At 46.8% G+C, this 24363-nt stretch overlaps 1 protein-coding gene across 5 annotated transcripts in view; it reads left to right on the top strand.

Annotated features, from left to right (window-relative positions):
* Nucleotides 1-24363, top strand: part of SEMA3F (semaphorin 3F) — a 153026-nt gene that overhangs the window by 123372 nt on the left and 5291 nt on the right. For 4 of the 5 annotated variants that reach the window (XM_044451212.1, XM_044451215.1, XM_044451213.1 and 1 more), the window contains 12 exons: nt 2556-2649; nt 4923-5042; nt 8755-8894; nt 10253-10367; nt 13782-13851; nt 14706-14850; nt 17726-17948; nt 21532-21620; nt 22226-22267; nt 22590-22747; nt 23455-23522; nt 24215-24348. In XM_044451212.1, the coding sequence (XP_044307147.1) occupies nt 2556-2649; nt 4923-5042; nt 8755-8894; nt 10253-10367; nt 13782-13851; nt 14706-14850; nt 17726-17948; nt 21532-21620; nt 22226-22267; nt 22590-22747; nt 23455-23522; nt 24215-24348 (1398 nt within the window). The remainder of the gene's footprint in view (nt 1-2555; nt 2650-4922; nt 5043-8754; nt 8895-10252; nt 10368-13781; nt 13852-14705; nt 14851-17725; nt 17949-21531; nt 21621-22225; nt 22268-22589; nt 22748-23454; nt 23523-24214; nt 24349-24363) is intronic. The other variant, XM_044451216.1, reaches the window with a different exon arrangement.

Here is a 24363-nt window from a genome sequence, read left to right on the forward strand (position 1 = left end):
TTAAGACCTGCATCATATTACCTCTGGTCCTATCTTATGTGCTGTTGTTTCTTGTCCAGAAGAAATGTGAGGAATCTGTAATTAGTAGTTGTTTCTTTTACTCTAAGAAAGGAATGTAGCTTGTCAAAAGATAGCTAATAACTCTCTGAAGCATCTAAAGTTTCCTGAAATGCTTCAGTGGACAGATATGACTTGTGCCATGTTCACACATATACCTCAATTTCACAGATTGTTCTTACCCTTTAGTTCCAATTCACACACTGTCAAAAACTGTGTAACTTATTATATACTTCCATATGTGGCTAGGTATCATTTAGTAATATAGGGCTAGATTTAGGACATGCCTTCCACAGAAGGAAGGGCTCTTCCCAAATTCTGGAGATTCTCTTTCCCAATTCTCTTTCCCAAATCCTCTTCACCTGCATCACCCCATTTACTGGGGTCACCTGACCCTCTGTGTTGCATTGTCAAGGGGCTGGAGGGTCTGCTGTGCGGAGAAGAGGGCAGGAAAGTCTACTTTCACTGGTCCAGTTGCATGCACCGAAATCTGGATCCAGTCCAGCATGTGGCAACTGAGCAGTTTGCTGCAGTGTTCACACATTGTAGAGCAGTTGCTTCTCTACACGCAATTCTCAAACCAGTAAAGAATTCAGTCTGCAAAAGAACTGAAAATGTAATGTGTGTTAATGGCGCAGGAAAAGCAGGTTTCTATGGAGATGTTCCTGATCCTTGCCTTGAATGTAATGTGTGATATTTCCATGAGATGATGAGCATTAGAAGTATGATTTTAGGCATGTTTTTGTACAAAAAAAATCATGCAGGTAAAGACTAGGATAAATTTTGTTTTACTATTTTTTATAGTACAAAAGTTAGTTTTGATAAGCAGAACACGGGAAAGACACCCTGGGCTTGCATGATACTTCCAAATTGATGTTTCTATAATTGGTTGAAAGGACAGTTCAATGCTGTCCTATTCTGTGGTATCATGGGGCTCACAGGAGAAGCATTACATGGCAGTCAGATCAAGGCAAATAGTTCCATCCTGTAAGCACAGTCAGGGCACAGTAGGCAAGACCAGGTTAAGCAGGTACAGTCTGGTCAAAAGTCAGAGCAAGGCATGATGAGAAGCATCAAAGCATCAGAAAATAGGACCTTGGATAGCTTTAAGTAGGTCCTGCTGGCTGGTTCTCTCCCCTAGGACAACTACTATATTAGAGGGATGTTGTCTCAGCGGGGAGCTAAAGTCAGCTGAAGACTTAGGTAGGCTGGCAAAACCTATGGCTGGTTCACATGACCTGACAAACTATGGTGGTTTCTTGCACAGGATGAACTATTGTGCTTTCCAAACCCTGTCATGGTATTTCAGCGTGACACGTTTGGTTTTTAGAAACTATGATAAGCAATAACTCTCTGTTCTGCAGTTATCACTCTTTAGTCAGCTGTTCTGCAGTTATCACAGTTTCTTTAGTCAGCTGAACCCAGCATTGTGGCTCCCATAGCCCTGGTATGCAGCTACCAGAGAATCCCCTGGAAAGAGCAACAGCTGCAGGACCTACCCCAGCCATCCAGCATGGGATTGCATCTCAGGCTCGTTGACTGATGGGATATGTGCCAACCGTGGGAGGACACCTTAAGGGGGATGGAAGTCATGCTAACATAAAAACCATAAGGCCATTGGCCAGGCACATCCAGGTAAAAAAGCACACACTGTGGAAATCATGCAGGGTTGTTTGTTGTAACATGTAAACCCAGGCCTAAAGTGTGGTCTCCTTAACTCCCATGAAAGAGCTAAGTGTGCTGCTTGCCTGATTTCCTAAGGAGCCCGAGACTTTTGTGAGGTTCTAAGAGGAAGTCATCCCCTGAGGCAGAGGACTGTCCTTGAAGAAGCAGCAGCCTGTGCCTCATCAGAAGCATCTGGTGTGCCCTGGAAGGTTTGAGGGCCGAGGTCATGAGAAATGGCTATGAGGGTAGTCACTCTGGAGCAGTATTGTCAGCTGACCATTTCAGCAATGCATTAACAGCAGCTTTGTTTGCTGCTTCTCTTGCTGCCCAGTGTGTGACGTACAGCCACCCCACAGGGGCTGCTTTAAAACTGATTCTCTTGGACGGTGGCAGCGGCCTTCATGAGGTGAGTTGTTTGCACTGGCTTGCCACGCAGTTCAGTGATTTTCTTTATGACGCACAGGAGGAGAGATAATGTAAGCTGCCTTGAGCCCTTTGTAGGAAAAAGGCAGGATATAAATCGAAAAAAAAAAATCTCAGAACAACATATATGAAGTAACAAAAGCTCATGGTGAGCTAATGAACTCACCACATTGTGTCAGCCACCAGGGAAAGTGGTTTAAAACAAATTCTGTGGAATATTCATATCATGAGTACTTTGTTTACTAATGTATAACCTTGCTGGATGGATATTCCATACGAGAAAAATATGAGTTGAGGGTATGATTCATGCATGCAGTGTCTTGTTTCTCATGTCCTTGTAGATGCCCTCTGTGGATGCCAAAGGTAAAGATAACACAGATTATTTATCTACCTGTCACCTTCTGTTGCAGGACTACATATTCTATCTGGAACCAGAGAGGCTGGAATCAGGGAAGGGAAAGTGCTCATATGACCCAAAGGTGGACACTGTATCAGCATTAATCAGTGAGTTCCTTGGTTGTGCCATATCAGCCTTTCTAAAGGCATCCAAGAAATTGTAGAGAAATGTGTCTCTCTCCCTGTGCATTGTGACGGTTATTGTGTTTACAAAAAGTGGGTGTGGGGTACGCTTCTCATAAATATCAGGCAGCCTAAAAGCAACCATGGCTCAAGAAATGCATTTGGTGATCATCAGGCATGATGAGGCAGCTGGAAATCCCAGCTGAGTAAATGAGAAATAGCCATGTTGGCCCAGAGACTGATAACAGAGAGAAGGATGGAAATTTTACTCTGCTTCAGGGCCTGTCTGGTGGGAGAGAAAAGGAAAGGAAGGGCATAGGGCTTTGGTGAACAGCAAAGTTCTGAAAAGTTTCTTGGCAAAGTGTCAGTGATTATATTTACATCATTCCACTGATAACCAGTAGTTTCCACATCCATCAAACATGATGCTTTCTCCCATTGACCCGGCATTCCAAAAACATGACATTGAGCGGCTGGGCACAGGCACATACACAGCAGCCTTTGGATGTATGCATACTAAAGCCTTAATTCCGCTTTAAATGGCATGCAAATCCTTGCCATACTTTCATTAATGAGAAATACAACTATAACTTCATGGCATACAGAAAAAGCTTGCTTAGAAGAAAATCCTCCTGGGAAACCTGCTCCCTTTAACTTTAATTCCCTCAATCATGTTAGAGCTACCAGTGTATATTTTCCTTTGATCCTCTAAACCTCCACTCTTTGATAGCTGCCTGCATCTGTCTGCACACACTTTTCTTCTGTGGTTCTTATTTTCCTCCCTAAGTCCTTGTCCAGGTTGCTTTTCAACGTGGATGCCCTCTGGACTTGGGTGATCTCTGAACTGTGTCCCCTGTGTCCTCACTCTTTCCTCTGGGGGCCCCTCCACCCCCAGCTCAAGTGGACAGCTCACACGCCACACAGCTCCACTCTCGGAGCAGGGCTGAGATTACATAAGCTCACTGCAGGGACATAATTAGAAGTGGTATCATTGTCCTGCTGACCCCAGGCCTACTACTGGCACAACAGCTGCACCACACTCCCCCAAGAGTCAGCTCCGGCACTGGCCAGAGTTCTTGCTTCCTGCAAATCCCCCAACCCCTTGATATGGCCTGCCTGCCTCTGATCTTTTCCAGGCATTAGTATCCACTTACAAGACAAGCTCCAAACTTCTTAATTAATCTAACAGCAGCTGCGATTTGGGCCTGGGAAATGCAAGAGTTGTGCCCGTGTGCCAGGGGGATCCTGGGTGAGAGCTGGGCCTGACGAGTGGCTGAGTTAATGAGCACAGGATCCTTTCTGTATGCCACTGTAATTCCTGTATAAGAGATTCAGAGTGGTGGTGGGAAGGCCAGGGAAGAGCAGCTAACAGCAGTGTGTGTGTGTCCATCTTTCCTTGGATGTATGCATAGTGAAGGTTTATCTTGATCCTTTTTGTACTTGTCCTTGACCATTTGGAGCCTTCCTCTATGGATGGAAGGTTAGAACAACAAGAAGGGGCCTCCTTCAGAAGAGACCTTGTCTTTCCCTGCTTTTGCTTTATATAGCTACTTTCCAAGGACAATTAGCACAAGTTCATAGCTTGGCCTCATGCCCAGCAGAAGATATGAATGCTGGACAGAAAGTGTAAGGATTCCTAGCCTTTAATCAACCTGACCTTTAAAATAAAGTAATTCCATATTGCCTGTGCCTGGGTCCAGCCTTGGACATGACATGGATGTAGCAGAGAAATTGGAAAGTGCAGGCACCTCACACTTCATTCCCCCCACCTACACACTCACCTCTCTCTATTCAGTGTTGCTTACGCATTTGCAAGAAGTCAGACTTCCATATGGGGTATGCGCCTTCTTGCACTCTGGTGCACAGGAATTAGAATTTAGGTCGCTCGATGCAACCTGATCCGTGATTCTTAGTGTAATCAGGAAGTATCAAGCAAAAGCGATTCCTTATGTTTTCCTCCACATCTGTGTCATGTGCAAAGGGTCTGTGAGGGTTAAGGTTAGGACTGGGGTTCTTGTTCTTGTGTCATGGAAGCAGAACTTGCTTCTTCCCCAAAGTGACCTGAGCTAGGCATCTTGGTGGCCAACCATTCCTTTTCCTGATCAGGAAAGCTGGTAAGATGGGAATGGATGAGAATCTTGGGTGAGCATGATAATTCTTCACTTAATTCCCGGTCTGTGAGGCAATATCAGTTGTTATTGGCAACTTTATCTCGCTCCCCGGAAGGATGGTTGTGACCTCTCTTTCCTTACCCACAGACGAAGAGCTCTATGCTGGTGTCTACATTGACTTCATGGGCACTGATGCAGCCATCTTCCGTACCATGGGCAAGCAGACAGCCATGCGGACTGACCAGTACAACTCCCGCTGGCTAAATGGTGAGTGAAAGAGGCAATGTTGCTGAGCTGAACAGGCGGAGGACAGTGGCAACTGGGAGTCGGTGCAGGCCTGGACTTCTTGAAAATTCAGCTTCCCCTTCTGTTCCACCACCCTCATTGCCATCTCTCTCTGCTCCTGCCATGACACACTTGTACAGAGAGACATCTCAGTGATTAGATTCAGTAACAAGAGGCAATAGATAAGAGGACATGATGCTAGTGGAAGCACCATGCATCCTTCCAAGTAGCCTTTGCAAAGGCATATTCCTTCCCAGTGACTTTCCAAGACTGGGTCCCTGAAGGCTTAGGAATCATGCCAAGTCTTGTCAGCTGCCTGTGAGTGGGGTTCTTCCTTTGCCCCTATGTCAGCCAGCTCAAGAGGCTCAGTGGTGGATGGTAGAGCTGCAGTCTAATGCCTCAGATCCCTGGCTTTCTCCCTCTGGCACCCAGGTGGTCTTCTTGGCTGCCGTGTTCCCATCTGGGAGGCTCCTGCATTCCCTCACTGCGTCCCCTTTTCATACAGCAAGTCTCTTCCTTGATGGCATGTGGGTTTCTCCTTGCTCTGTCTCTTGCCTTACTTCCTGGCGTGTCCCCAGAAGACCAAGAGAACGGCTCTGCTAGCTTGCTCATCAGCATCACTGGTATCAAATGCTCCAATGATTGCTGTTGGCAAAAGAACACCATGACCTGGACCCCAAAATACAGAACACTCAAGTGCTTCCTGATCATTTAGCCATTACGGGGCAGGCTGCTGAAGGTGCTATTACTAAAAGGATAAGGTGAGGGTGAAAACAATATGCACTAAGGATTTCTTTTTACATAGCCTTTATCTAGCCAAATGGTTGTTTCAGGAAAATTCCTGTGTTTGGCTAATGGTTCCCTTTGCTTGCTTCCATGGTTCTGAAATAGGCACCCTTTGTTAATTCAAAAGCATCTTGTCCCTGGCATTATTTCTGAGCACACAGTTGGTGGTGAAGGACAGGTTTGTATGCGTGTCATTTCCGATAACTGATCCAGGGCATTTAATCTTCTGCCCTTTCTCCTTTAGCAGACTTCATGGAATGGGATCCATTGAGAGAAGGTCTTAGCCTCCTCTTGGTTGCACCTCCAGCTGTTGTGGAGCAGCAAAAGCAGCTGAGTAAACTGAGGTTGGGGATCAGGTTTAGGGGGATGTCATTTTAGTAACCTGAACAGAGCTATCAATGTAAGCGAGTGGGGGATTACCAGGGGCACCATTTGCCTTCCTTGGCCATTATTTAGCAGTGATGGCTCTAGAGAAAATATCAGCCAGCACATCTCCAAATTGCAAAGCCTCTCAGACATTCTTACAAAGTTTCTGAAGTTAGACAGGTGGGCTTGCAACCACACAAATCTTGCAGCATTGCTTCTCAAACCATGGAATGGCTGGGCTCTGATGGGGAAGGTGAAAGCTATTGGCAAAAGACCTATATATGAGCAAGGCTCAGAGTTTTCAAAAGTATAGCTCACACCTTCTCTTGAATGGGATGAACAGACTTTGTGTTTCTGGATGCTTGCAGGCTCGGTGTAAAATGAACTGGAGATGAAATGGCATAGAGAGCGGTTGTGCAAAGGAACTAGGAGGTACCAAATTGGTGGGGGTGCATATGTGTGTAAGAAGGCAGTGCTGGAGTGGCGTGTGGGAACCAGGCAACTGGGAAGCAACATGGTGCAAAGCAAGGATTAGAGTTCCGGGCTCTGGCACAGCAGACTGACTTAGTTGATCCATCCTATGGCTACATTTTCCGCAACAGCCGAGTAAACAGCAGCTTCATTCACTGAGCATTGTGTCAACTCATTTTCTAATGGCTGACTGAACGATCTGCTTCTTTGACTTTGGTCTGTGGCATGGGATAAGCCATCAACACATCCCACTAAAGAGCTCTGGTGCAGAAAACAGCCCTAGATTTAGAGGTCTTTCCAATAGTGCAAGCTTGGATCACAACAAGCCTTGGGGTATTATCATTATTGTTGTTGTTGTTGTTGTTGTTATTAAATACAATTGTATGCCACCCCACAGCCCATAGGGCTTTCTGGGTGACTTACAATAAAAAAGAGATAATACAAATTAAGTTACAAAATACAATATTAAAATCAAAACATACAAAATACAATACTAATTACAAAAACAATGCTAAAATCAAAACAGGAATACAATAATATACATATGCATAATATAAAGGAACAGTAAAATACAACTATAACCTCCCTCCCCTCCAGTGCCTTGGGGTATGAGGTGTTGGTTGAAGTAATTTAGAACAACTTTTATTTCTGGTGCAGAAAGACAGAAATTTGGGGACTGTTAATTTACAAAGATGGCGCTTCATCAAGAAGTTAAGCTAGAATACTTAGTGTTTCCTAGTAGGGCTCCAAACGGCAGCAGCTAATTAATTTCTCGAGTTGTGGGCCTGTAACTTTGGTTATAAGGTATACATTTTAAAATGAACAAAATGGAATGAAATAAATGCAAGTTGAGCAAATGCTGTCAGAGACGAGGAGTCCAATAGCCACCTTGAGTCCCGATCTCAAGCTCAGCTGACACTCTCCTGCGTCCCCACAAGGGGATTCCGGGGGTGGCCCCAGCAGCCCCGTGCATAGATCAGCCCTGAATGGAACAACTTGCTGCAGCAGAAACAACAGAGGGTCCCGGCAATGCCTCTTGGAGACAAACATTGTTATTGTGGTGCAAGCTTCACTGCCCCAGCCGTGACTTCTGTAACCTGCAGCCAGACTCAGTCATCTACTGCTCAGCTGCCATGATTAGGATCCAGCAAATTAATCCTGTCAACAGAAGTGCATGGAAGGCAAGATCAGTGTGGGCATGCAGAGAAGGAGAGTAGATGCTGCTGCAGCGCTAGCACATCTTGCCATTGTTTTATTATTAAATCAGTTTTATCGTTTGATCCATATTGGGCAGAAATCTACCATTCCCTTGCATTCCTCTTCTTCTAGCTTTGGGGAAGTGTTAGGGATCAGGTCAGCATCTTCTGGTATGATAGGAAACCCTGCACATTTCCAGTTGCAAGGCCTGCACACTACCCTCCCCACTTGAGCTATTCAGAAGAGCTCCTACAGGTCAGCATGAAGCTCTGGGAAGTAAAGACGTTATCAGAAGGGTGGGTCTCAGGCCTGGGTGTGCAGTGAGACTTCTCTGGAGATCGCTTTCCATTCAATCACTTTAAGCTTGAATGCAAGAAATATGCCCCAGACAGAGCCAGGGACGAGGTGAGGCAAATTGCAACAAATAACAGAATAAACAGCATGCTTCAAGCTCATGCATTAAAGAAATCTGTCAAATTATAGGGGCTTGAACCAGTTCCCTCACTCATAAATATACTTTTTCATTGGAACAATAAGGAGAGTTCGGATCTTTAGGTAGCGCAGAATTTGCATGAAAAAATATCTATACACTTAGAAGAGTTACATGGATTTTATTGCAGCCTCAAAGTTCTAGAGCAGCCTTCCCTAACCTTGTGCCTTCCAAAACATTTGGACTGCAACACCCAGAATTCCCAGTCAACAGCCCTGCTGGGTGGGAATTCTGGGAATTGCGGTCCAAATGCCTCTGAAGGCCACCAGATTGGGGGAGGCTGTTCTAGAGTGCTGGAAAATCTTGAAGGCTGAAAAGAATGTACATATATGAACACACGCATGCGCACACAAACAGCATTCTTGTTTTAACTTCTCTTTGCAGATCCAGCATTTGTACATGCACAGCTCATCCCAGACAGTGCTGAGAGGAACGACGACAAGCTCTACTTCTTCTTCCGAGAGAAATCGGCTGATTCTCCCCAGAGCCCAGTTGTCTACTCCCGCATCGGTCGCATTTGCCTGGTACAGGCTGCAGGATGGGGTGGGGTGCTGTTGAGGCGTGGCTGCAGCTCAGTGGCAGAGCACGGGCTTCGTGTGTAGAAAGTCCTGGGTTCAGTTCCCTGCATCACCAAGTAGAACTAGGAGAGGAACCTGCCTGAAACTCTTGCTTCGTAATAAGCAACAAGAAGGCTCTGGATGGTGATAATAAAGCTTAGAAAGATCCCAGCATGCAGTTTTAATACATGACGTTTACCAGATATGCATGAACAGTCAAATTAAAGCAGGTGATGAGGGAAACAGTAGAGAGTTATGGCAATAATTTGAAAAAAGAAACTTGATTTAAAACTCCCCTTAAAGAGGTGCTTTGAAAGTTAATTAACAGTTAATTAATTAATTTTTCAATTCCTTATTGAGCTCACATCCAAAACCATGAAAGCAGAATCGCTTCATCAGTAAACCCCCACTTTTATCACAAACCCGCTGTGCTCCTAATTTGGATTAATTTTGAATAAAATCAGTAAGACTCAGAGAACCTGCAACACATCCCACAAAATGGAGAAACATGCATTTGCGCATTACAAGGGGCGTTCAATGTATTCTCAGTATCAGAGTTGTTGCCGGTCATTGTTGCTGAGACCGGGCTGGACAGACCAAGGGTACAAGGCTCCTTCCTAAGCAGCCTGCGGAATCTCGGCTTTGAATTGAGTTACTTGGAAGGGTGGGAGATGGGGAGATGCTCTAGCAAAATGGCACCGCATCTGTTTGCATGCAGAAGGTCCCCAGCATATCCGGATGTTCTTGCAGTTATGTGCCATCAGGGCAGCTCTAGCTTATAGCAACCCTGTGAATGAATCCACTCCAAAATGGTCTGCCCTTGATAGCCCTGCTCAGTTCTTGTCAATGCAAGGATGTGGAACTGCTCTCCAGAGAAGACTTGGAAAACCTCCTGCCTGAAATCCTGGGATGCCACAACTGCCAGTCAGTGCAGCCTGTACTGGACTAGAGGGAACCGTTGTCCAGCTTAGTGTGAGGCACTTTCCAATGTTCCTGTGGTTCCATGTATCTGGGCTCTCTCCTTTTGTGTGTGCACAGACATGCCCATCCTGTGAAAGGCAGGTGGCATTGTTTCTCTCAGCTCCTCCACTGCCACTATTGTTCCCTCCCTGTAAGGCCCTGGGCACAGATAGCTGGGGGTTGAGCTCAACCTGTGCATACCACATTCTTGCCCCGTTGGCACTGTGTCCTCCCCTCCTAAGCTGTTGGGAATCTACCGCCCGGTGTTTGCTCAGAGGTGACTTCCATGAAGGTCAGTGTGATCAGGCTGCAGGCAATGGAGCTGCAGTTGCGGCAGCTCAGAATGCTGCTTTCCTTTGGTTTAGAACGACGATGGAGGCCACTGCTGCCTGGTGAACAAATGGAGCACGTTCCTGAAAGCCCGACTCATCTGCTCTGTGCCCGGGCCGGATGGGATTGAAACACACTTCGATGAACTCCGTAAGTATATGAAAGGCAGGGGTTTGGGGAATAGGTAAAAGCCAAGCAGCCTGACTTCTTAATAGAACCCTGACTTGGGAACCTTTAGCAACATATGAGAATCTCCAACGGCCAGATCTCCATGCTGGAGCAATTATATATAGCCCCTGACAGCTCTGCCAAAGGAGCTGGTAAGACCTTCATCCAGTTATTAATTGTAAGAAAACATATTTTCCCCCAAACAAAAAAATATGGAGATATTTCCTCCCTTTAATTTTACATATGGAATAATTGTATGTTGTGAGCTGCCCAGAGAGCCTTATGGCAAGGGGGGGCATTAATATAAAATAAAATAAAATAGGCAGTTTTGACATATATGCAAATCCCTGGCTGCTAGGTGGAGTCAATTCTAACTTTATTATAAAGCCCAAATATGTGGAGTGGGAGGACTCCATTTTTCCTGTAATCTACGTTTCTGGTTCCCAGACATTTGCGTTGAGGTTAGAGAGCCCCAGAAGAATACAAAAGTCAGCCAATATATCCCATACCCAATTTTTAAAAGAAAAAATTACCAGGGCCTGTCTACAAGCTTCTGGAAGACCAGTCCCTGAACCCAGATTTGCCATGTGGGGCAGGAGGAGTAGCTCTGGTTATATTCAGTGGGACCAAGGTGCATGTGTTCAAATGAGCTCTCCTTTAAGCACCCAGATTACAGTCCATAAGCCGGTACTGAGATTGGGCACTGTGATCCTAGCCCCAAGGAACCTTGGCTCAGAGGAAACAGTTCCTCCTCCCGTTTTGGACCATCGATGACCCAGTGTGCACTGGCGCCTGAGCAAACAAAGAATGCAAGGCATCCAAGGGTATCTTCCATAGCATAGATTCTTGATTACTGTAAGGGGAAACAGGGTATATTTGAAGAGAAAGCAGCTGGGTGGGAAGAGGAAGTCCCATTAATACAACCTCCCCAATCCACTCCCTTTTAGATTTGCTGGATTGCTGGCTGGGACTAATGGGATTTGTACTCAAACATGTCTGTAGGGTGCCAGGTTGGGGAAGGCTGATTCATTGCATACCACACTCTTCCTCAACCGAGTGCTGTCGAGATGTTTCAGACTAGAGCTCCTATCAGTCCCAGCCCACATGGTCAGTGGTCAGGAATGCTGGGAATTCTAGTCTAAAACATCTGCAGGACCCCAGATTGGGGATGGTTGTCAGAATAAATTATGGCTTCAAGAGACCTGAAGAGTTATCCAGTGCAGACTTGGAAAAATCTGCCAGGTCACAAACATTCCTAGCAGAATTCTCCTTATCACACCAAAGCATGGTCTGTGATCCAGCTAATTTACAGCATGACCCCTCAGCGAGCACAAATAGACCCAAGATTCATGCAAGCATGAATCTCTTGGATGTGGTGCAAGTTGAGCAGTCCTCATTCAGGTAAGTTAAATGGTAAGATTTAGCTAAAGCGGCAAGAAAAATAGCATTAAAAGGCAGCTTGAGAGATAACAATGTGCATTAAACTGGAAGGGTCAAGATGGAAGATGAAAGAAAGGGGTTACAAATAGCAACAACAATGCCTTTTGGTGGATGTTTTCTTTCAACTTTCTGCCTCATATGCGCCATGCTTCCGTTAAAATGCTCTACAAATACATTTCACTTTCCCCCGCAAAGCAAATGTTTTAAATGAAACCGAGGGAAGAAGGTAGCATACTAGCAACATTGTAAAACTTTGTTTTAGTCAAGTTTTCCAGCATAATTTTAGAAGTGTGACTGAGTCCTGTCACTTTTTTACCATGCTGCATTAGCAGACCTTCAGCAATTGTAGCAGGAGAAACAGACTGACAGACGGACAGACTGACTTTTGCAGGGCTAACCATGCAAGTGCTAGAGGGAGTGGGTGCCCGTTCACACAGGGAGTCAGTTTGACCTGCTTTTGGGCTCCCCAGCTTTGAGGATACTGGTCGCTTAAAGCTTCCAATGCAGGCATGTTTGAGGTGTAGGATCTATGCAAAAGTGTGGTGGCCCGGGCTGCTTGCCAGCTTCCTCTCTACAAAGTCCAGCCAGATGTCTCCCAATTGTTCTGCTAGTGGCCCCAGTGCAGCTTCTAGCACCTTCAGTGGCCTTTGATGGATTATCTCCTACCAGGGAACAAATTAGCACTGTCCTCTTACTCGCACTGGTTTTGCCTTACTTCCTCTGAATCAGTACCAGATGTTCCACAGGATCCTTTGGTTCCCTTGGGGTTAGAATTATCTCAGGGCCTGGGCTTTGTCCTGCCCCCACACCAGAGTGTTTTCTGCTGGGACTGAACTAGGAGCAACATCTGTGGGACACTCCTTTCTCTGGAACCCCTTGTGAATCCAGACAAGAGAGAAATCCAACCTGAGCACTTCACTGGTTGTCTATGAACAGCATATGAATATAGGTAATCCAACCCCACTGACACGAGTTATCACTCTTTGGTTTGGACCCAGAATTAGACCTACTTAGAGGAGACTTCCTGAAATAAATGGGAATTGTTGGTAATGACTCATTCAAGTCTTATTGATTGGAATAGCTTTTCTCAAAGTAGGACTAAATCTGGATCCAACTCTATTTAGAAAGAACAACCCATCTAGGCATGACAAGAGGTCTTTGTTAATTTGTTATTATTAGGCACGTTAGCTGAAGTGTAGTTCAAAATAGATCAGTGATCTTAATGAGCTCTTGTAGCCATCAGGCTAGACTCAGGCCCAGTTTGGGGAAAAACGACACTCTGTTTTGGTATTTATGCAAAATGCATTTGCCACACACTGATGAATCCAGCTCAGTTTCTCCTGTGTTGAAAATGTGATCTTGTGTCACACAGAAACACAATCGTAGAAAAGGTAGAAGGAATTGGAAAGCTGATGCGCACTGTTCTTTCCCCATCATGGGATGGAGCCAGCTTACCTTGCCAAGGTGTCTGAGCTTCCTGATCTTTGTACCCCCTCACTCAGGACAGAAGTGGATGTCTGAGGAAGCACCGAGCAGCTGCCGTTCTGGGTTTCTTTCTTTCCCCGCCACTCCTCCATGACATCTGCTGGGCCGTGCAGTTTCCTCCGCACGATGCAGGGTCCTGCCCTCGCCTCATGCCAGTGCTGCTGGTGGATAGGAAGCCCCCTGTGTAATAACGCCACTCCGCAGGGCCTGCTTCTCTGAACCAGCCGTCCCCACCCTGTGCCCTCCAGGTGTTCTGGACTGCAGCACCCAGCATCCCCGACCAGCAACCATGCTGGCTGGCACTGATGGGAATTTCACGCCACAACATCTGCAGGGTACCAGGTTGAAGAAGGCTGTAGGAGACATGAAGAAGAACGTTCCTTTGTTCAGTTTTTCATGTCAAACTCGGCCTGCCCATCCCAGACACACGTGGCACGTGCTAATTCTCTCCCTCTCTCCTTTCGCTTCAAGAGGACGTCTTCATCCAGCAGACTCAGGATGTGAAGAACCCCATCATTTATGCTGTTTTTGCTGCCTCTGGGTGAGTGTGCTCTGGGAAGGCCCTCCTTCCCCCTTGCAAGGGGGCTGCACTCAAGCCTGCGCAGGGCAGAGCCCCGGCCTCGGCTTCGAAGCAGAGGCTGTCCCAAACCCCGGCCCTGCTCAGTCCAGTCTGTGGATGCTGTGACATGCGCGCCACTCCTCGCCGAGGCGGGAGCGTGGTCTCGCGCAGGGTCGTCCTGGAGTTTTCTGGCAGAGCTGGAACAGAGCCCAGAAGGACTTGCTTGCCAAGCTCGGGGTTTTCCCACAAACCCAGCCATAGCAGCTGTAGCTGATGACTTGATCCCTCGGGGAAGAAGGCAGGTGGAGTAGACACACCAGGATGCATTTACTCCCCTGCTGGGTCAAGAGGGCATCAGGTCCTTTGCTGGGCCAGCGAGCAGCGGCAGCAGCTCATGCCTTTTTTTTCCATGCCTGCGACTAGAATGACTAATCCTGGAATGTTTATACTCGTACCATGGGGGAGCCTGGCTTGATAACTCCAGAGCAGCTGCTCTGGGCTGGTCCTGGAGCACCACAGTTGCATTGCCTCATCCCAGCCCACCACCCCACCTCCTGGTTGCTGCCGTGGTCCTCTGTGCCAGCCAGGCAGGAAGTCTCTGCTTCTCCAGGGTCCGTGTCATTGCGCGTATTAGCAAGGGCTTAAGGGCATTACAAGGGCTTGCCAGCAGCCAAGGGCGCGCGGAGAAGAATGCGTCCTCTTCGCAGCTGCAGAGAGCCTGGGAGCCCCGTGCGGTGCAGGCCCAGATGGAGCAGGGCCACCAGCTTTTCCGTGCAGTGCAGAGGGTCGTGTGTGGGACTAACACGGCTTCCCTGGCCTCCTCTCTCCTTACGCAGGTCAGTGTTTAAGGGCTCTGCTGTCTGTGTCTACTCCATGGCCGACATCCGCATGGTCTTCAATGGGCCTTTTGCTCACAAGGAGGGACCCAACTACCAGTGGATGCCTTACACAGGCAAGATGCCTTATCCCCGTCCAGGCACAGTAAGTACAGATGGGCTCTCCAGAGGACTGCTTCCCTCCTAAGGCAGTGGCCCGAAGTGACCCTGCCTCATCGGTGCAAATAGAAGCAATCTAGTCTCAAGGCATTTTGTATATGGACCCTGCCCTTGGTTGTGTGAATGCACGTGCATGTACACAATGGTATATTGACAAGAAAGGGGAATGCTCATTTACTTATTATTCAAAGTTTTTGTAGTCCATTCTATACCAGAATGGTTTACAGCACAAACATAATACTAATAAGTCCATAGTAATTGAACGATTCAAGAATAATGTAACAAAATTTAACACAAAATAAAATAATAATATATAATACTATAGACATTGATCCACAGCAACCAGTCAATCCTTATCTAAGGAAAAACCACTATAAAAACATAACCATCTTATTCAATAATTATAATAACAGGAGAATAAAACGGTTCTGTTCTGGTGCCAAAAAAGTATACAGTGTTGGCACTGAAGCAGGTCTGGACTTCAATTGGTGAGTGTTCCGTTTATTCATGGAGTTCCTCTTTCATGTCAGGCTTTTGGAGGCATCCATCTGAGCCATAGCTCCTTGGAAGAGCACAAACTTTTAGATGGAGAGGTTTAGTCTTTGACTAAAGGATTTGAAATGTCAAGGGGAACAGACCTCTGGCTGAGAGCCTAGAGAATTGCTCCCAAAGGGTCGTGAAGAACAGAGTGTTATGAGGTGTAGCAGAATGCATATTCCTGTAAAAAAAACCTGAATGAGTTTGAACTTACTGGTTCTCCATTAGGAGAATTTGCATGCCGTGAAGTTTTGATCTAAAATGACTGTTTAAAAGTGCCTTTGTTCCACAGCAGATTAGACTGATCCATATTAGGTAGCTTCATGAATTTGATTTTGAATGAATTCATATGAGGCAGTATTACTGATTTAATAATTCAAAACATAACTGCAAACAGACGGCAGTCCTGAATGAGGGGACGACTGTTCCATGCCAGAGCATGTGCTTTGCTGTTAGTCCCGGGTTCAGTCCTTGGCGCCTCCACTGAAAGGGATTTGGGGCAGCAGAACTGGGAAAAGCATCCGCGCCAAGGCCTTGGAGCGCCACTGCTTCTCAGCCTGCACCGTGCGGGGTTGGGTCAACATTCCCCAGTCTGGTGCGCTCCAGATGTTTTGGACTACAGCAGCCCCCATCACTGCCAATTGGCATGCTAGCTGGGGCTGATAGCAGCTGTAGTTCTAAACATCTGGAAGGCACCAGGTTACGGAAGGTTGATCCAGGTGGTCCAATGGGCTGAATTCGCTATGCACATAAGCATTTCCCCTTGTGCCTTTTTCAAGGTTGTGGTGATGGGAAGTCTTAGCTGCTGCACATATGCTCCCTGCTCTCCAACTGCTTTTTCCCCTCTGCCCCCCATCTCCCTCCTGTGTGGATGCCTCCTGCTCCGATTCTCTCACCTCTCATCCTTGCCCTGTCCTTTCCTCCCTCTGCTCCTCCGGCCTGTTCCTCCCTTGGTGTCTGCATCCTTTGCAATAATGCAGCCAGCAGCTTTTCAGCCTTGCTCACGGCTTGACATTTGGCCACCGCGTGGGAGGCTGATTAGTGTTTCCTCTCCAGGTTGGTGGTCTCCAGACTCATTTGCTGGCATCCTTCTTTGTTGGCAAAACACCCAAAAAGAAGGAGAACTCATTGCTTCATTTTATTGGCTTGGAGAGTGCAGCTCTCTGGTCTCTTTTGCTCATTCACCCAGCAGGGCCCAGAAGAGCCAGATATGGTCTCGGCTATGCTATGGGGCGGCCTCCAAAAATTCTAAGAACAGGCTGTGTTTGGCACTCAAGGCATAGCAGCTGGGACAGATGGGATTCTGAGGTTTGTGTGAGCATTACTGAAAATACCCTACAACCAAAGATAGATGTTCCTGTCGACAAAAAAGAATAGACTTTCAAAGGCTCAATCTAGAAAAGCGCCAAAGGGGTACAGCTTTCTGGTTCATGGTAAAGAAACTGAAGGCAGCCTAAGATGAGACATTAACAGCATGGATACTTTACAGCCCCAGCCCAAAGGGCCAACGACACTGGCTCCATCCACCTACCCGTCATAGACACAGAAGGCTCTTCAAAAAACCAGAGTGGTGTAGCACTTAAAGTGCAGGTCTGGGACTCAGGTGATCTGGGTTCTAGTTCCCACGCAGCCATGGAGCTCACTGGGTGACTTTGGGCCAGTCCCAGACTCTCAGCCCAGCCTTCTTCACAGGGTTGTTGCAGAAGGGATAAAATTGAGAGCAGGAGGAGGAGAATTGTGTAAGTGACCTTGAGTCCCTTAAAAGGAAATATATAAATAGGAAATTTATATTTGTCAGATATAAATATAATAATAAATTTAAAAAGTCTTCCTTCCCCAGAATTAAACGCTTTAAACAACAAAAGCTTTGACAGCTATCATGATGTCTTTCTCCCCAAACAGTTTAGTTCTTTAGATTTAAAAATTGTTTTAATGTCTATTTAGATCTGATGGCCCTTAGTTTGGTTTTATTTCATGTAAATGTTTTTGGATCTTATTTTCTTTTTTGTAATTAAGTTTTGAGTTTACCGTTAAGAATTTTGGTTGAAGTTCTGTCCTGTGAACCCCAAGAATTTTGATTGTCGGGTGGGACAAACGTAATGATTTGACAGAATTCTGATGCATCTCACCAGGGGGAAGAACTTGCCAGAGAAAGTAGCCAGAGTGCATTCTATGGGTGATTCACTTAGGATCCCAGGAGAAGACAGGTGCAGCTGTGGATGCCTGTAATGTGAGCACCTGGCAAGACAGGCAGAAATTCTAGCATGGCATCGATAGTACCGCACCTCATGCCTTTGCCCTGTATTTCTGTCTTGGGTTTTCAGTGCCCAGGAGGAACATTCACACCCTCAATGAAATCAACCAAGGACTACCCTGATGAGGTCATCAACTTCATGCGCACTCACCCCATGATGTACAATGGAGTGTACCCCATCCATCGCCAGCCGCTAGTGGTGAGGACCAACGTCAACTACAAGTTCACAACTATTGCCGTGGACCAGGTGGATGCAGCTGACGGGCGCTATGAGGTGCTTTTCCTGGGCACAGGTACCCACTGATGTGCACTGAAGAGAATACACAAATGCCTTCCACTCACCACCACCACTCCCCTGCCTGGCAGACAAGTGCTTTGGGTTGGTTCGTGTGATGGGGTACCCACCTGGGGTGGACTGATTAGGGGTATTCAGCTGTATTTTCCTCAGGCGTACCCCCACCACCCCAGCTCTAACAAGATTCAGAAGTGTGATCTTTGGAAGCAGTGAGTTGGAGGGCAGGAATGACAGATCTCAGGGTCAGTTCTTCCATTCACACCAAGTATTATTTCAAGAGCAGAGAAGCCCATTTGGAATTAACATAAGGACACAGGAGGAGCTATACTGGATCTGCTTGGTCCAGTACTGCGCTTCCCACAATGGCCAGCCAGAATCCCAGCCAGTGGGACATGAGGGCAAAAGCACTTTCCAGCAAAGGGTATTCAGAAGCATCCCAGTGCCTTTTTGATCAAAGTCTGTATCTAGAGAAACTTTTTTCCCAAGTCACATTCCAGAATTCCTTAAAATGGGCCTTTACATATAGAATTGATTGCTCCTTCTTTATGGATTTGGACCTGCAAGCCCATTCTAGAAATGAAGTCTAGAATGGTAATGAATTCAGGTAAAGATCTCGGTCTGGAGGTAATGAGTGCTTCTTTGGGGTCCTTTGAGGCCCTGGGAAGAAAATAAGACCTCCCCTGCTGGGCCAGGCAAAGACTGTCTGTTCCAGCCTCCTGTTTCCAAAAAGAGCCAACCAAAAGATCGAGCCTTGCCTTTACCAAAGCATACCAGTGGAAGTAAGCTGTATGGCCTTACTAATCAGACTTCACCTCCTGATTCTGTGAGCAGACAGAACTCTTCACAAATTGATGGTGCAACATTGACCCTCATTCTCAGGGGGTGGAGGGGGGGGTCAATCATGAATCTGCCCAGGAAATCCATGGAGGTATCACATGCCCAACTGCACACCTTCAGCTTGCATGCAAACTATTCCCTGGGGCAGAGCTGGATCGCTTGCTGAATAGCTGGAGTATAGAAGCACATGGATTAATAAAGGGCTATAGGACTGCAGAGCCCTGACAGTGGCGGGGGAGCTGTCTGGCCAGTTAATGATGGCAGGAACCACTTGCACAAGCTCCACTCTGCTGTAGGTTAGTAGGTTATCTCCCAGGGGGCCACAGGAGCCCAGCCCATAGACCAGGCAGGTGGCCGGGAACGCTAACGATCCAGAAAGTTTTCATTAGCTGGCAACAATTGTGTCTCCACACAGCTGTTCCCTCGGCTGCCCAGATCAGTGCACGGCCCACAGCAGCTGTGTGCAGTCCCAGTGCCATCTGCCCCAGCCTGCAGGGAGTTTCCTCTTTCTTTTTGGCCACAGGTTATAACGAATCTCCAGATCTTGGTTGCTTCCGGTTGCAGAAAGAAGCAGAAAATGTTGACCGAGCACAGGAATTTGGCCATGTCATGGAATGAATGAATGAATGAATGTGGGAAGCATTCAATTCAGAGTGCAAACAAGGCAGGGGAACTGACTTGGTGGCCTTGGCAATAGGTGTTTATTTTCAGCTTTCTCTCCAGCTACGTTAACTGGTAATAAATAAATGAAGCTGTTCTCTATTCAGAACAGCTCAGTCGGGCAAATCAGTTTAGTGGGGGTGCCATTTAGAAAGGATGGGCTAACTCCTCCACTCTTGTCTTTCAAAGTACATGCCATGACTCCTTAAAAACACCTATAGTTTTAGTTATGTGTTAAACTTTATTATATGCAAGTGCAGGCCTTCCAACCTTGTTTTGAAGACCTCTTCCTGGCACCCCACTGCTGAACCCTCTGCCCCCAGAAAACATAAATAGCATGGGTGGCCTGAAACTGTCTTCTGTCCAGACATCAAGGGCCACTGTACCAATATATAGTTCTCAACCAGATGTGCCTCTTCATCAGGGGAGATAGAGGGCCCTGGACCAGTGTAGCAGAATACACGTTTAATAATAAATACACTTCAAGTTGCTTCTAAAACTTCCTACAAAGCTACTCAAGACTTGTGGTTCACTCAAGAAAGATCCCTCAGAATGTGTTGGGTGCATGGCATCCTTGCTGATTGTCTGTTGGCTTTACAGCTTTTTAAAAAATTTTCCTTTCTCATGTTATGGCCCTGAGGGAAGGCACAGAACTGCCCTACGCCCACCCTGAAATCCAGGCTAGATAGGAAATAACATAGGTCTTCCTGCAGAATAGATTCAGAAATAAATTATTCTTCCAGATGCCCTCCCTACCCCGTTCCTCTAAATTTACATTCAGGAGGGCAGGCAAACTACTTGCAAGGCTCTGGACAAGCCACTTCTTGCAATAGCTGGCTGACTAGGTCGACTAGACCGCCACCATAACTGAGAACAAGCCATGATTCTACGTGGCTTGTTACCCACAATAGCAAGCCATCCTGCCCAGGTTCACACAACACGATAAGCTGTGGTGACTACACAATGTAAGTTGAATATTCACAATGGCAGCTGGCATGTGCCATATTGCCACCTGGCAATTTAAGCTTTGCTGCTGGATACCAATTGTATGAACCAGTCTTGAGGCACCTGTGAAGGTCATGAGCACATGCTACTGTATAAACCTCATAAAGATGGTTTCCCTCTCCATCAGTTCGTAGCCAATGCTATTGTGACTGCAACATTGGAGGCTAAACTCATACAGCACAGCCATGTTTTATTGGACCAAACTTCGTTTTCAACACAAAATAAGTGCATTCCTACCAGATTTGACTAGGTTATTTATTTTTAAATGCTCACGGTATCTTGCTGTAATACGCTTTCATGACTGGGTATAACATCTTGTGACAAATAGGATGTGCAACTAAAGCATACACTCCTTTTATAAGCCAGATTCACTTGGTTCTCTGAGATTCACATGTAGCTGTTTTCGTTTCCCATTCCTTCCAACAATATTCAAGCACCACCATGGTTTCTGTATCTGTCACCTTCTCCACCAGGTATATCTGCACCAAAACCTTTCGTTATCTCAGTGTCTTCCAATTCCCTTTTGTTTTATATTGCTCCATATGTTTTCTGTGATCATGTGCTTCTTCTGCTTCTTGCCCAAAACATACTCCTTTCCGTCAGGACTGTGGGCTTTTCTTGGGATTTAAAAATTAAAGAATATTAATGCTGAATGCATTCGGGCATCTGCAGGTTCCTGCCGGGAACAGAACTTTCTCAGTGGTGGTTACCTCCATGCAGAACTCATGACGAAGGATGTTCCTTCAACCAGTTTTCTTATGGCAGGGGTGGGCTATCCAGGTGCTGGTGAACTGCAAATCCCATCAGCCATGCCCAGCCCCGCCCATGGTGGGTGGTGATGGGAGTTGTAGTCCAAACAGCATCTGGAGGGCTGCACATTCCCTGGGTTATTTTTGGAGAAGCTATATGAGATTTGGCCCACACTTCCTTGTAGGAGCAAGCAAACCAGTCCTTCACAGATCGCAGCAGCACCTCTACTGCTGTTGGGATTTTAACATCATGGTGGAAACCAGAAAAGGTGGGTGAGAGGAGGCCCACCTGATGCTCACTGTCCTCTCTGCATTGGCCTTGTGTTGCAGATCGTGGCACTGTCCAGAAGGTTATTGTCCTGCCCAAAGATGATACGGAGACAGAAGAACTGATGCTAGAAGAGGTGGAGGTATTCAAGGTAAGACACTGCTCACCCCAAGTATTTCAGGGTCACTAGCTTTTCTGCAGAGCACACGGTTTTGAGAGCTGGAGCAGTGTAGTGAGTGGCAAAGAATATTGTGTGTTGTGCAGTTCCTTGCTCAAATTTCCCCTCAGCCTTGAAGTCCATAGGTGGCGTATGGGGAGCAACAGGTTAGGGGGCTGGGTGGGTTAGTGGGGATCAGCAGCTGTAGTATAGGTGGCTGCAAGTAACCCTAACATCAGTGGGGATCTGCAATGGATGCATTGGGGGAGTCATGGGGGCACAGGTTGTGCACTGTTTTACCCTGACACCTACATTATGGAATCGGTCATTCTTATCTAGCTTCCGCAACGGTTGCAATTATTCCCAAGGTGCACACCCAACGAGCATTTTCTAAATGCTCACAATATAAGAATTGTTCTAATAATGGTGATTGCGATGATGACTGAAGAACTGCAGGCACAGGAGTGCCACAGAGCCCCAGTCAAGAATCAAGCAGCCTTGTCTGCCTGGATGTGTCCTTCCTCTCTGTACTACTCCAAAGCTTCTGGAAGGACCACCACAGCTCCTGGTTTGACTGCTACAATGTGGTTTCCCCACAGGTTCCAGCTCCCATCAAAACCATGACCATCTCTTCCAAACGGGTGAGTGCATGCCTCTTGTACTGATCTAGCCGAGGGTTGTGGGCGGAAAGGGTGGTCTTGACTAGGTGTCAGCGGGCGTCATCTTAGCAGAAAGCCCAGGCATGTGGTGGATCCTCACTCTGGCAATCTTCCATTTCACTGGAATAGCTGCCATCACCACAGGCTCCTTCTGGAGGTGAAGGGCAGAATAAAATGCTGGTCGCTGAACCGGACCAGTGTTTGTCCTCACTCCAGCAAATGGACAATACCTCCATGCATGCTTTGCTATACTGTGGGAGCAGAAGGATCCACTGAGACCTGAGTGTTACTTCTGCCCTAACAGCAACAGCTCTATGTTTCCTCTGCCATTGGGCTAACACACCTGGCCCTTCACCGCTGCGACGTGTATGGGGAAGCCTGTGCTGACTGCTGCCTAGCCAGGGACCCCTATTGTGCCTGGGATGGCAAGTCCTGTTCCCGCTACTCCGCATCCTCCAAGAGGTACTGTTTGGCTGGGAGGGTCCTGGAGAGCAAGCTTCTACTCCAGTGTGCAGCTGTACATTGGGAACGCTCTGGAAAGGGGTTTTGAAGAATGATCGCAGGGTCACGAACACTGCAGAACAGGGGCTCTTTCCAAGAGACATGGAGTGCTTGAGAGAGGGCTTTACAGCTTGATCCTGGGAACATTCTTGGGAACTAGCTGTACCATCATAAAGGGGGATTCAAGGGTGGTCTAAGAAAGGTTTATGCCAGATGATAGCTGAGAAGCAGTGTAGGAAAAAGTTATGCTGCTGAGACATCTGGGTGGCCGTAAGAAGCAGGACTGTTCCAGGGCAGGCAATGGATTTTGAGAAGCATTTGAGTCTGCCGTGATTGGCTGAGAATTATTCCAGGATGCAGTGCCCAGGGACGCCCTTGACAGACAGCAGTGTGACAAATGTGCTGGGTTGTGTAGCTTTATCTCCACTATATTTTAGCTGCCTGTCTTAGCCTTTGCCATTCTAATTGATTTCTTTTGATTACTTTATGTTTTAATTCTGTGTATGTGGATTACATTTGTGTCTTAGGCACTGCCCTGGGAACCATTGACCTTAGAGTGACAGACACACTGTAGAAATAAATAAGTCAACAAAATTAAAGTGGTTTACACAGGGTTCATCATTTTCCATCATGGTTACTTCTGCTTCTGCTTCCTTCCTCCACCAAAGGCGGAGCAGACGTCAGGATGTCCGGCACGGCAACCCCATCCGTCAGTGCAGGGGCTACAACTCCAATGGTGAGTGCCACAACCTCCCCTGCCAATATCTGGTCTGTGTCAGCTTTGTGTGTCTTCAATCACAAGCCTGTTCCATCCATTTGGAGCATTTGGAAGGTGTTCCATCACATTTGGTCTGTGTTCCAAATGCGAGCTCTCTGTGTATGCATGTATGTATACGTACATATAAAATATCAGGAAAATGTGCATTTGCTTTCATTTGTAAGTTCCCTTAACCTACTCATTTTACACACAGCTTTTCCTATTATATGCAATTGTGTACACAACTTTCCAAAATATGCTTATGTTTTTATGCAGCACTGACATACTTGGAAAAGTCCTCAATTTGAAGGATACAAGTTAGGTTAGTTTGCTAAAGAAATGCAGACAGACCAAACACATTTTTTCACCAGCCAAACTCCTGTGGGGGAACAGAAAGTAGCAGAGCAGTCCTGCTTGTCAAACTGAGCATCTCTGTGAGCCACATGCTGCATTCTCTTTGTTCCATGTCTGCAAATCGGTTGTAGGTCAGAGCACCTTCACACTATGATGTTAGCAGGAGAATAGATGGAGGGATGGGTGCTTGACCTGAAGATGTCAGTGGAGGCGAGGTTCTCCTGGCCGAACAGGCATAGCCAAGTTCAGTTCTCTTCCGCAGTTCCATGCACGTGAATGTACAGCAACATCACTGTCTGCTCTCTTCTCACCTCTAGCCAGCAGGAACACAGTGGAGGCTGTCCAATATGGAGTGGAGGGAAGCACAGCCTTTCTGGAGTGCCAGCCACGCTCCCCTCAGGCCACCATCAAGTGGCTGCTTCAGAAGGACAACAGTGACCGAAGGAAAGAGGTATGAGGAGCACAT

Source organism: Varanus komodoensis, unplaced genomic scaffold (assembly GCF_004798865.1).
Source record: "Varanus komodoensis strain SLA01 unplaced genomic scaffold, ASM479886v1 scaffold6_2, whole genome shotgun sequence".
NCBI lineage: Eukaryota > Metazoa > Chordata > Lepidosauria > Squamata > Varanidae > Varanus > Varanus komodoensis.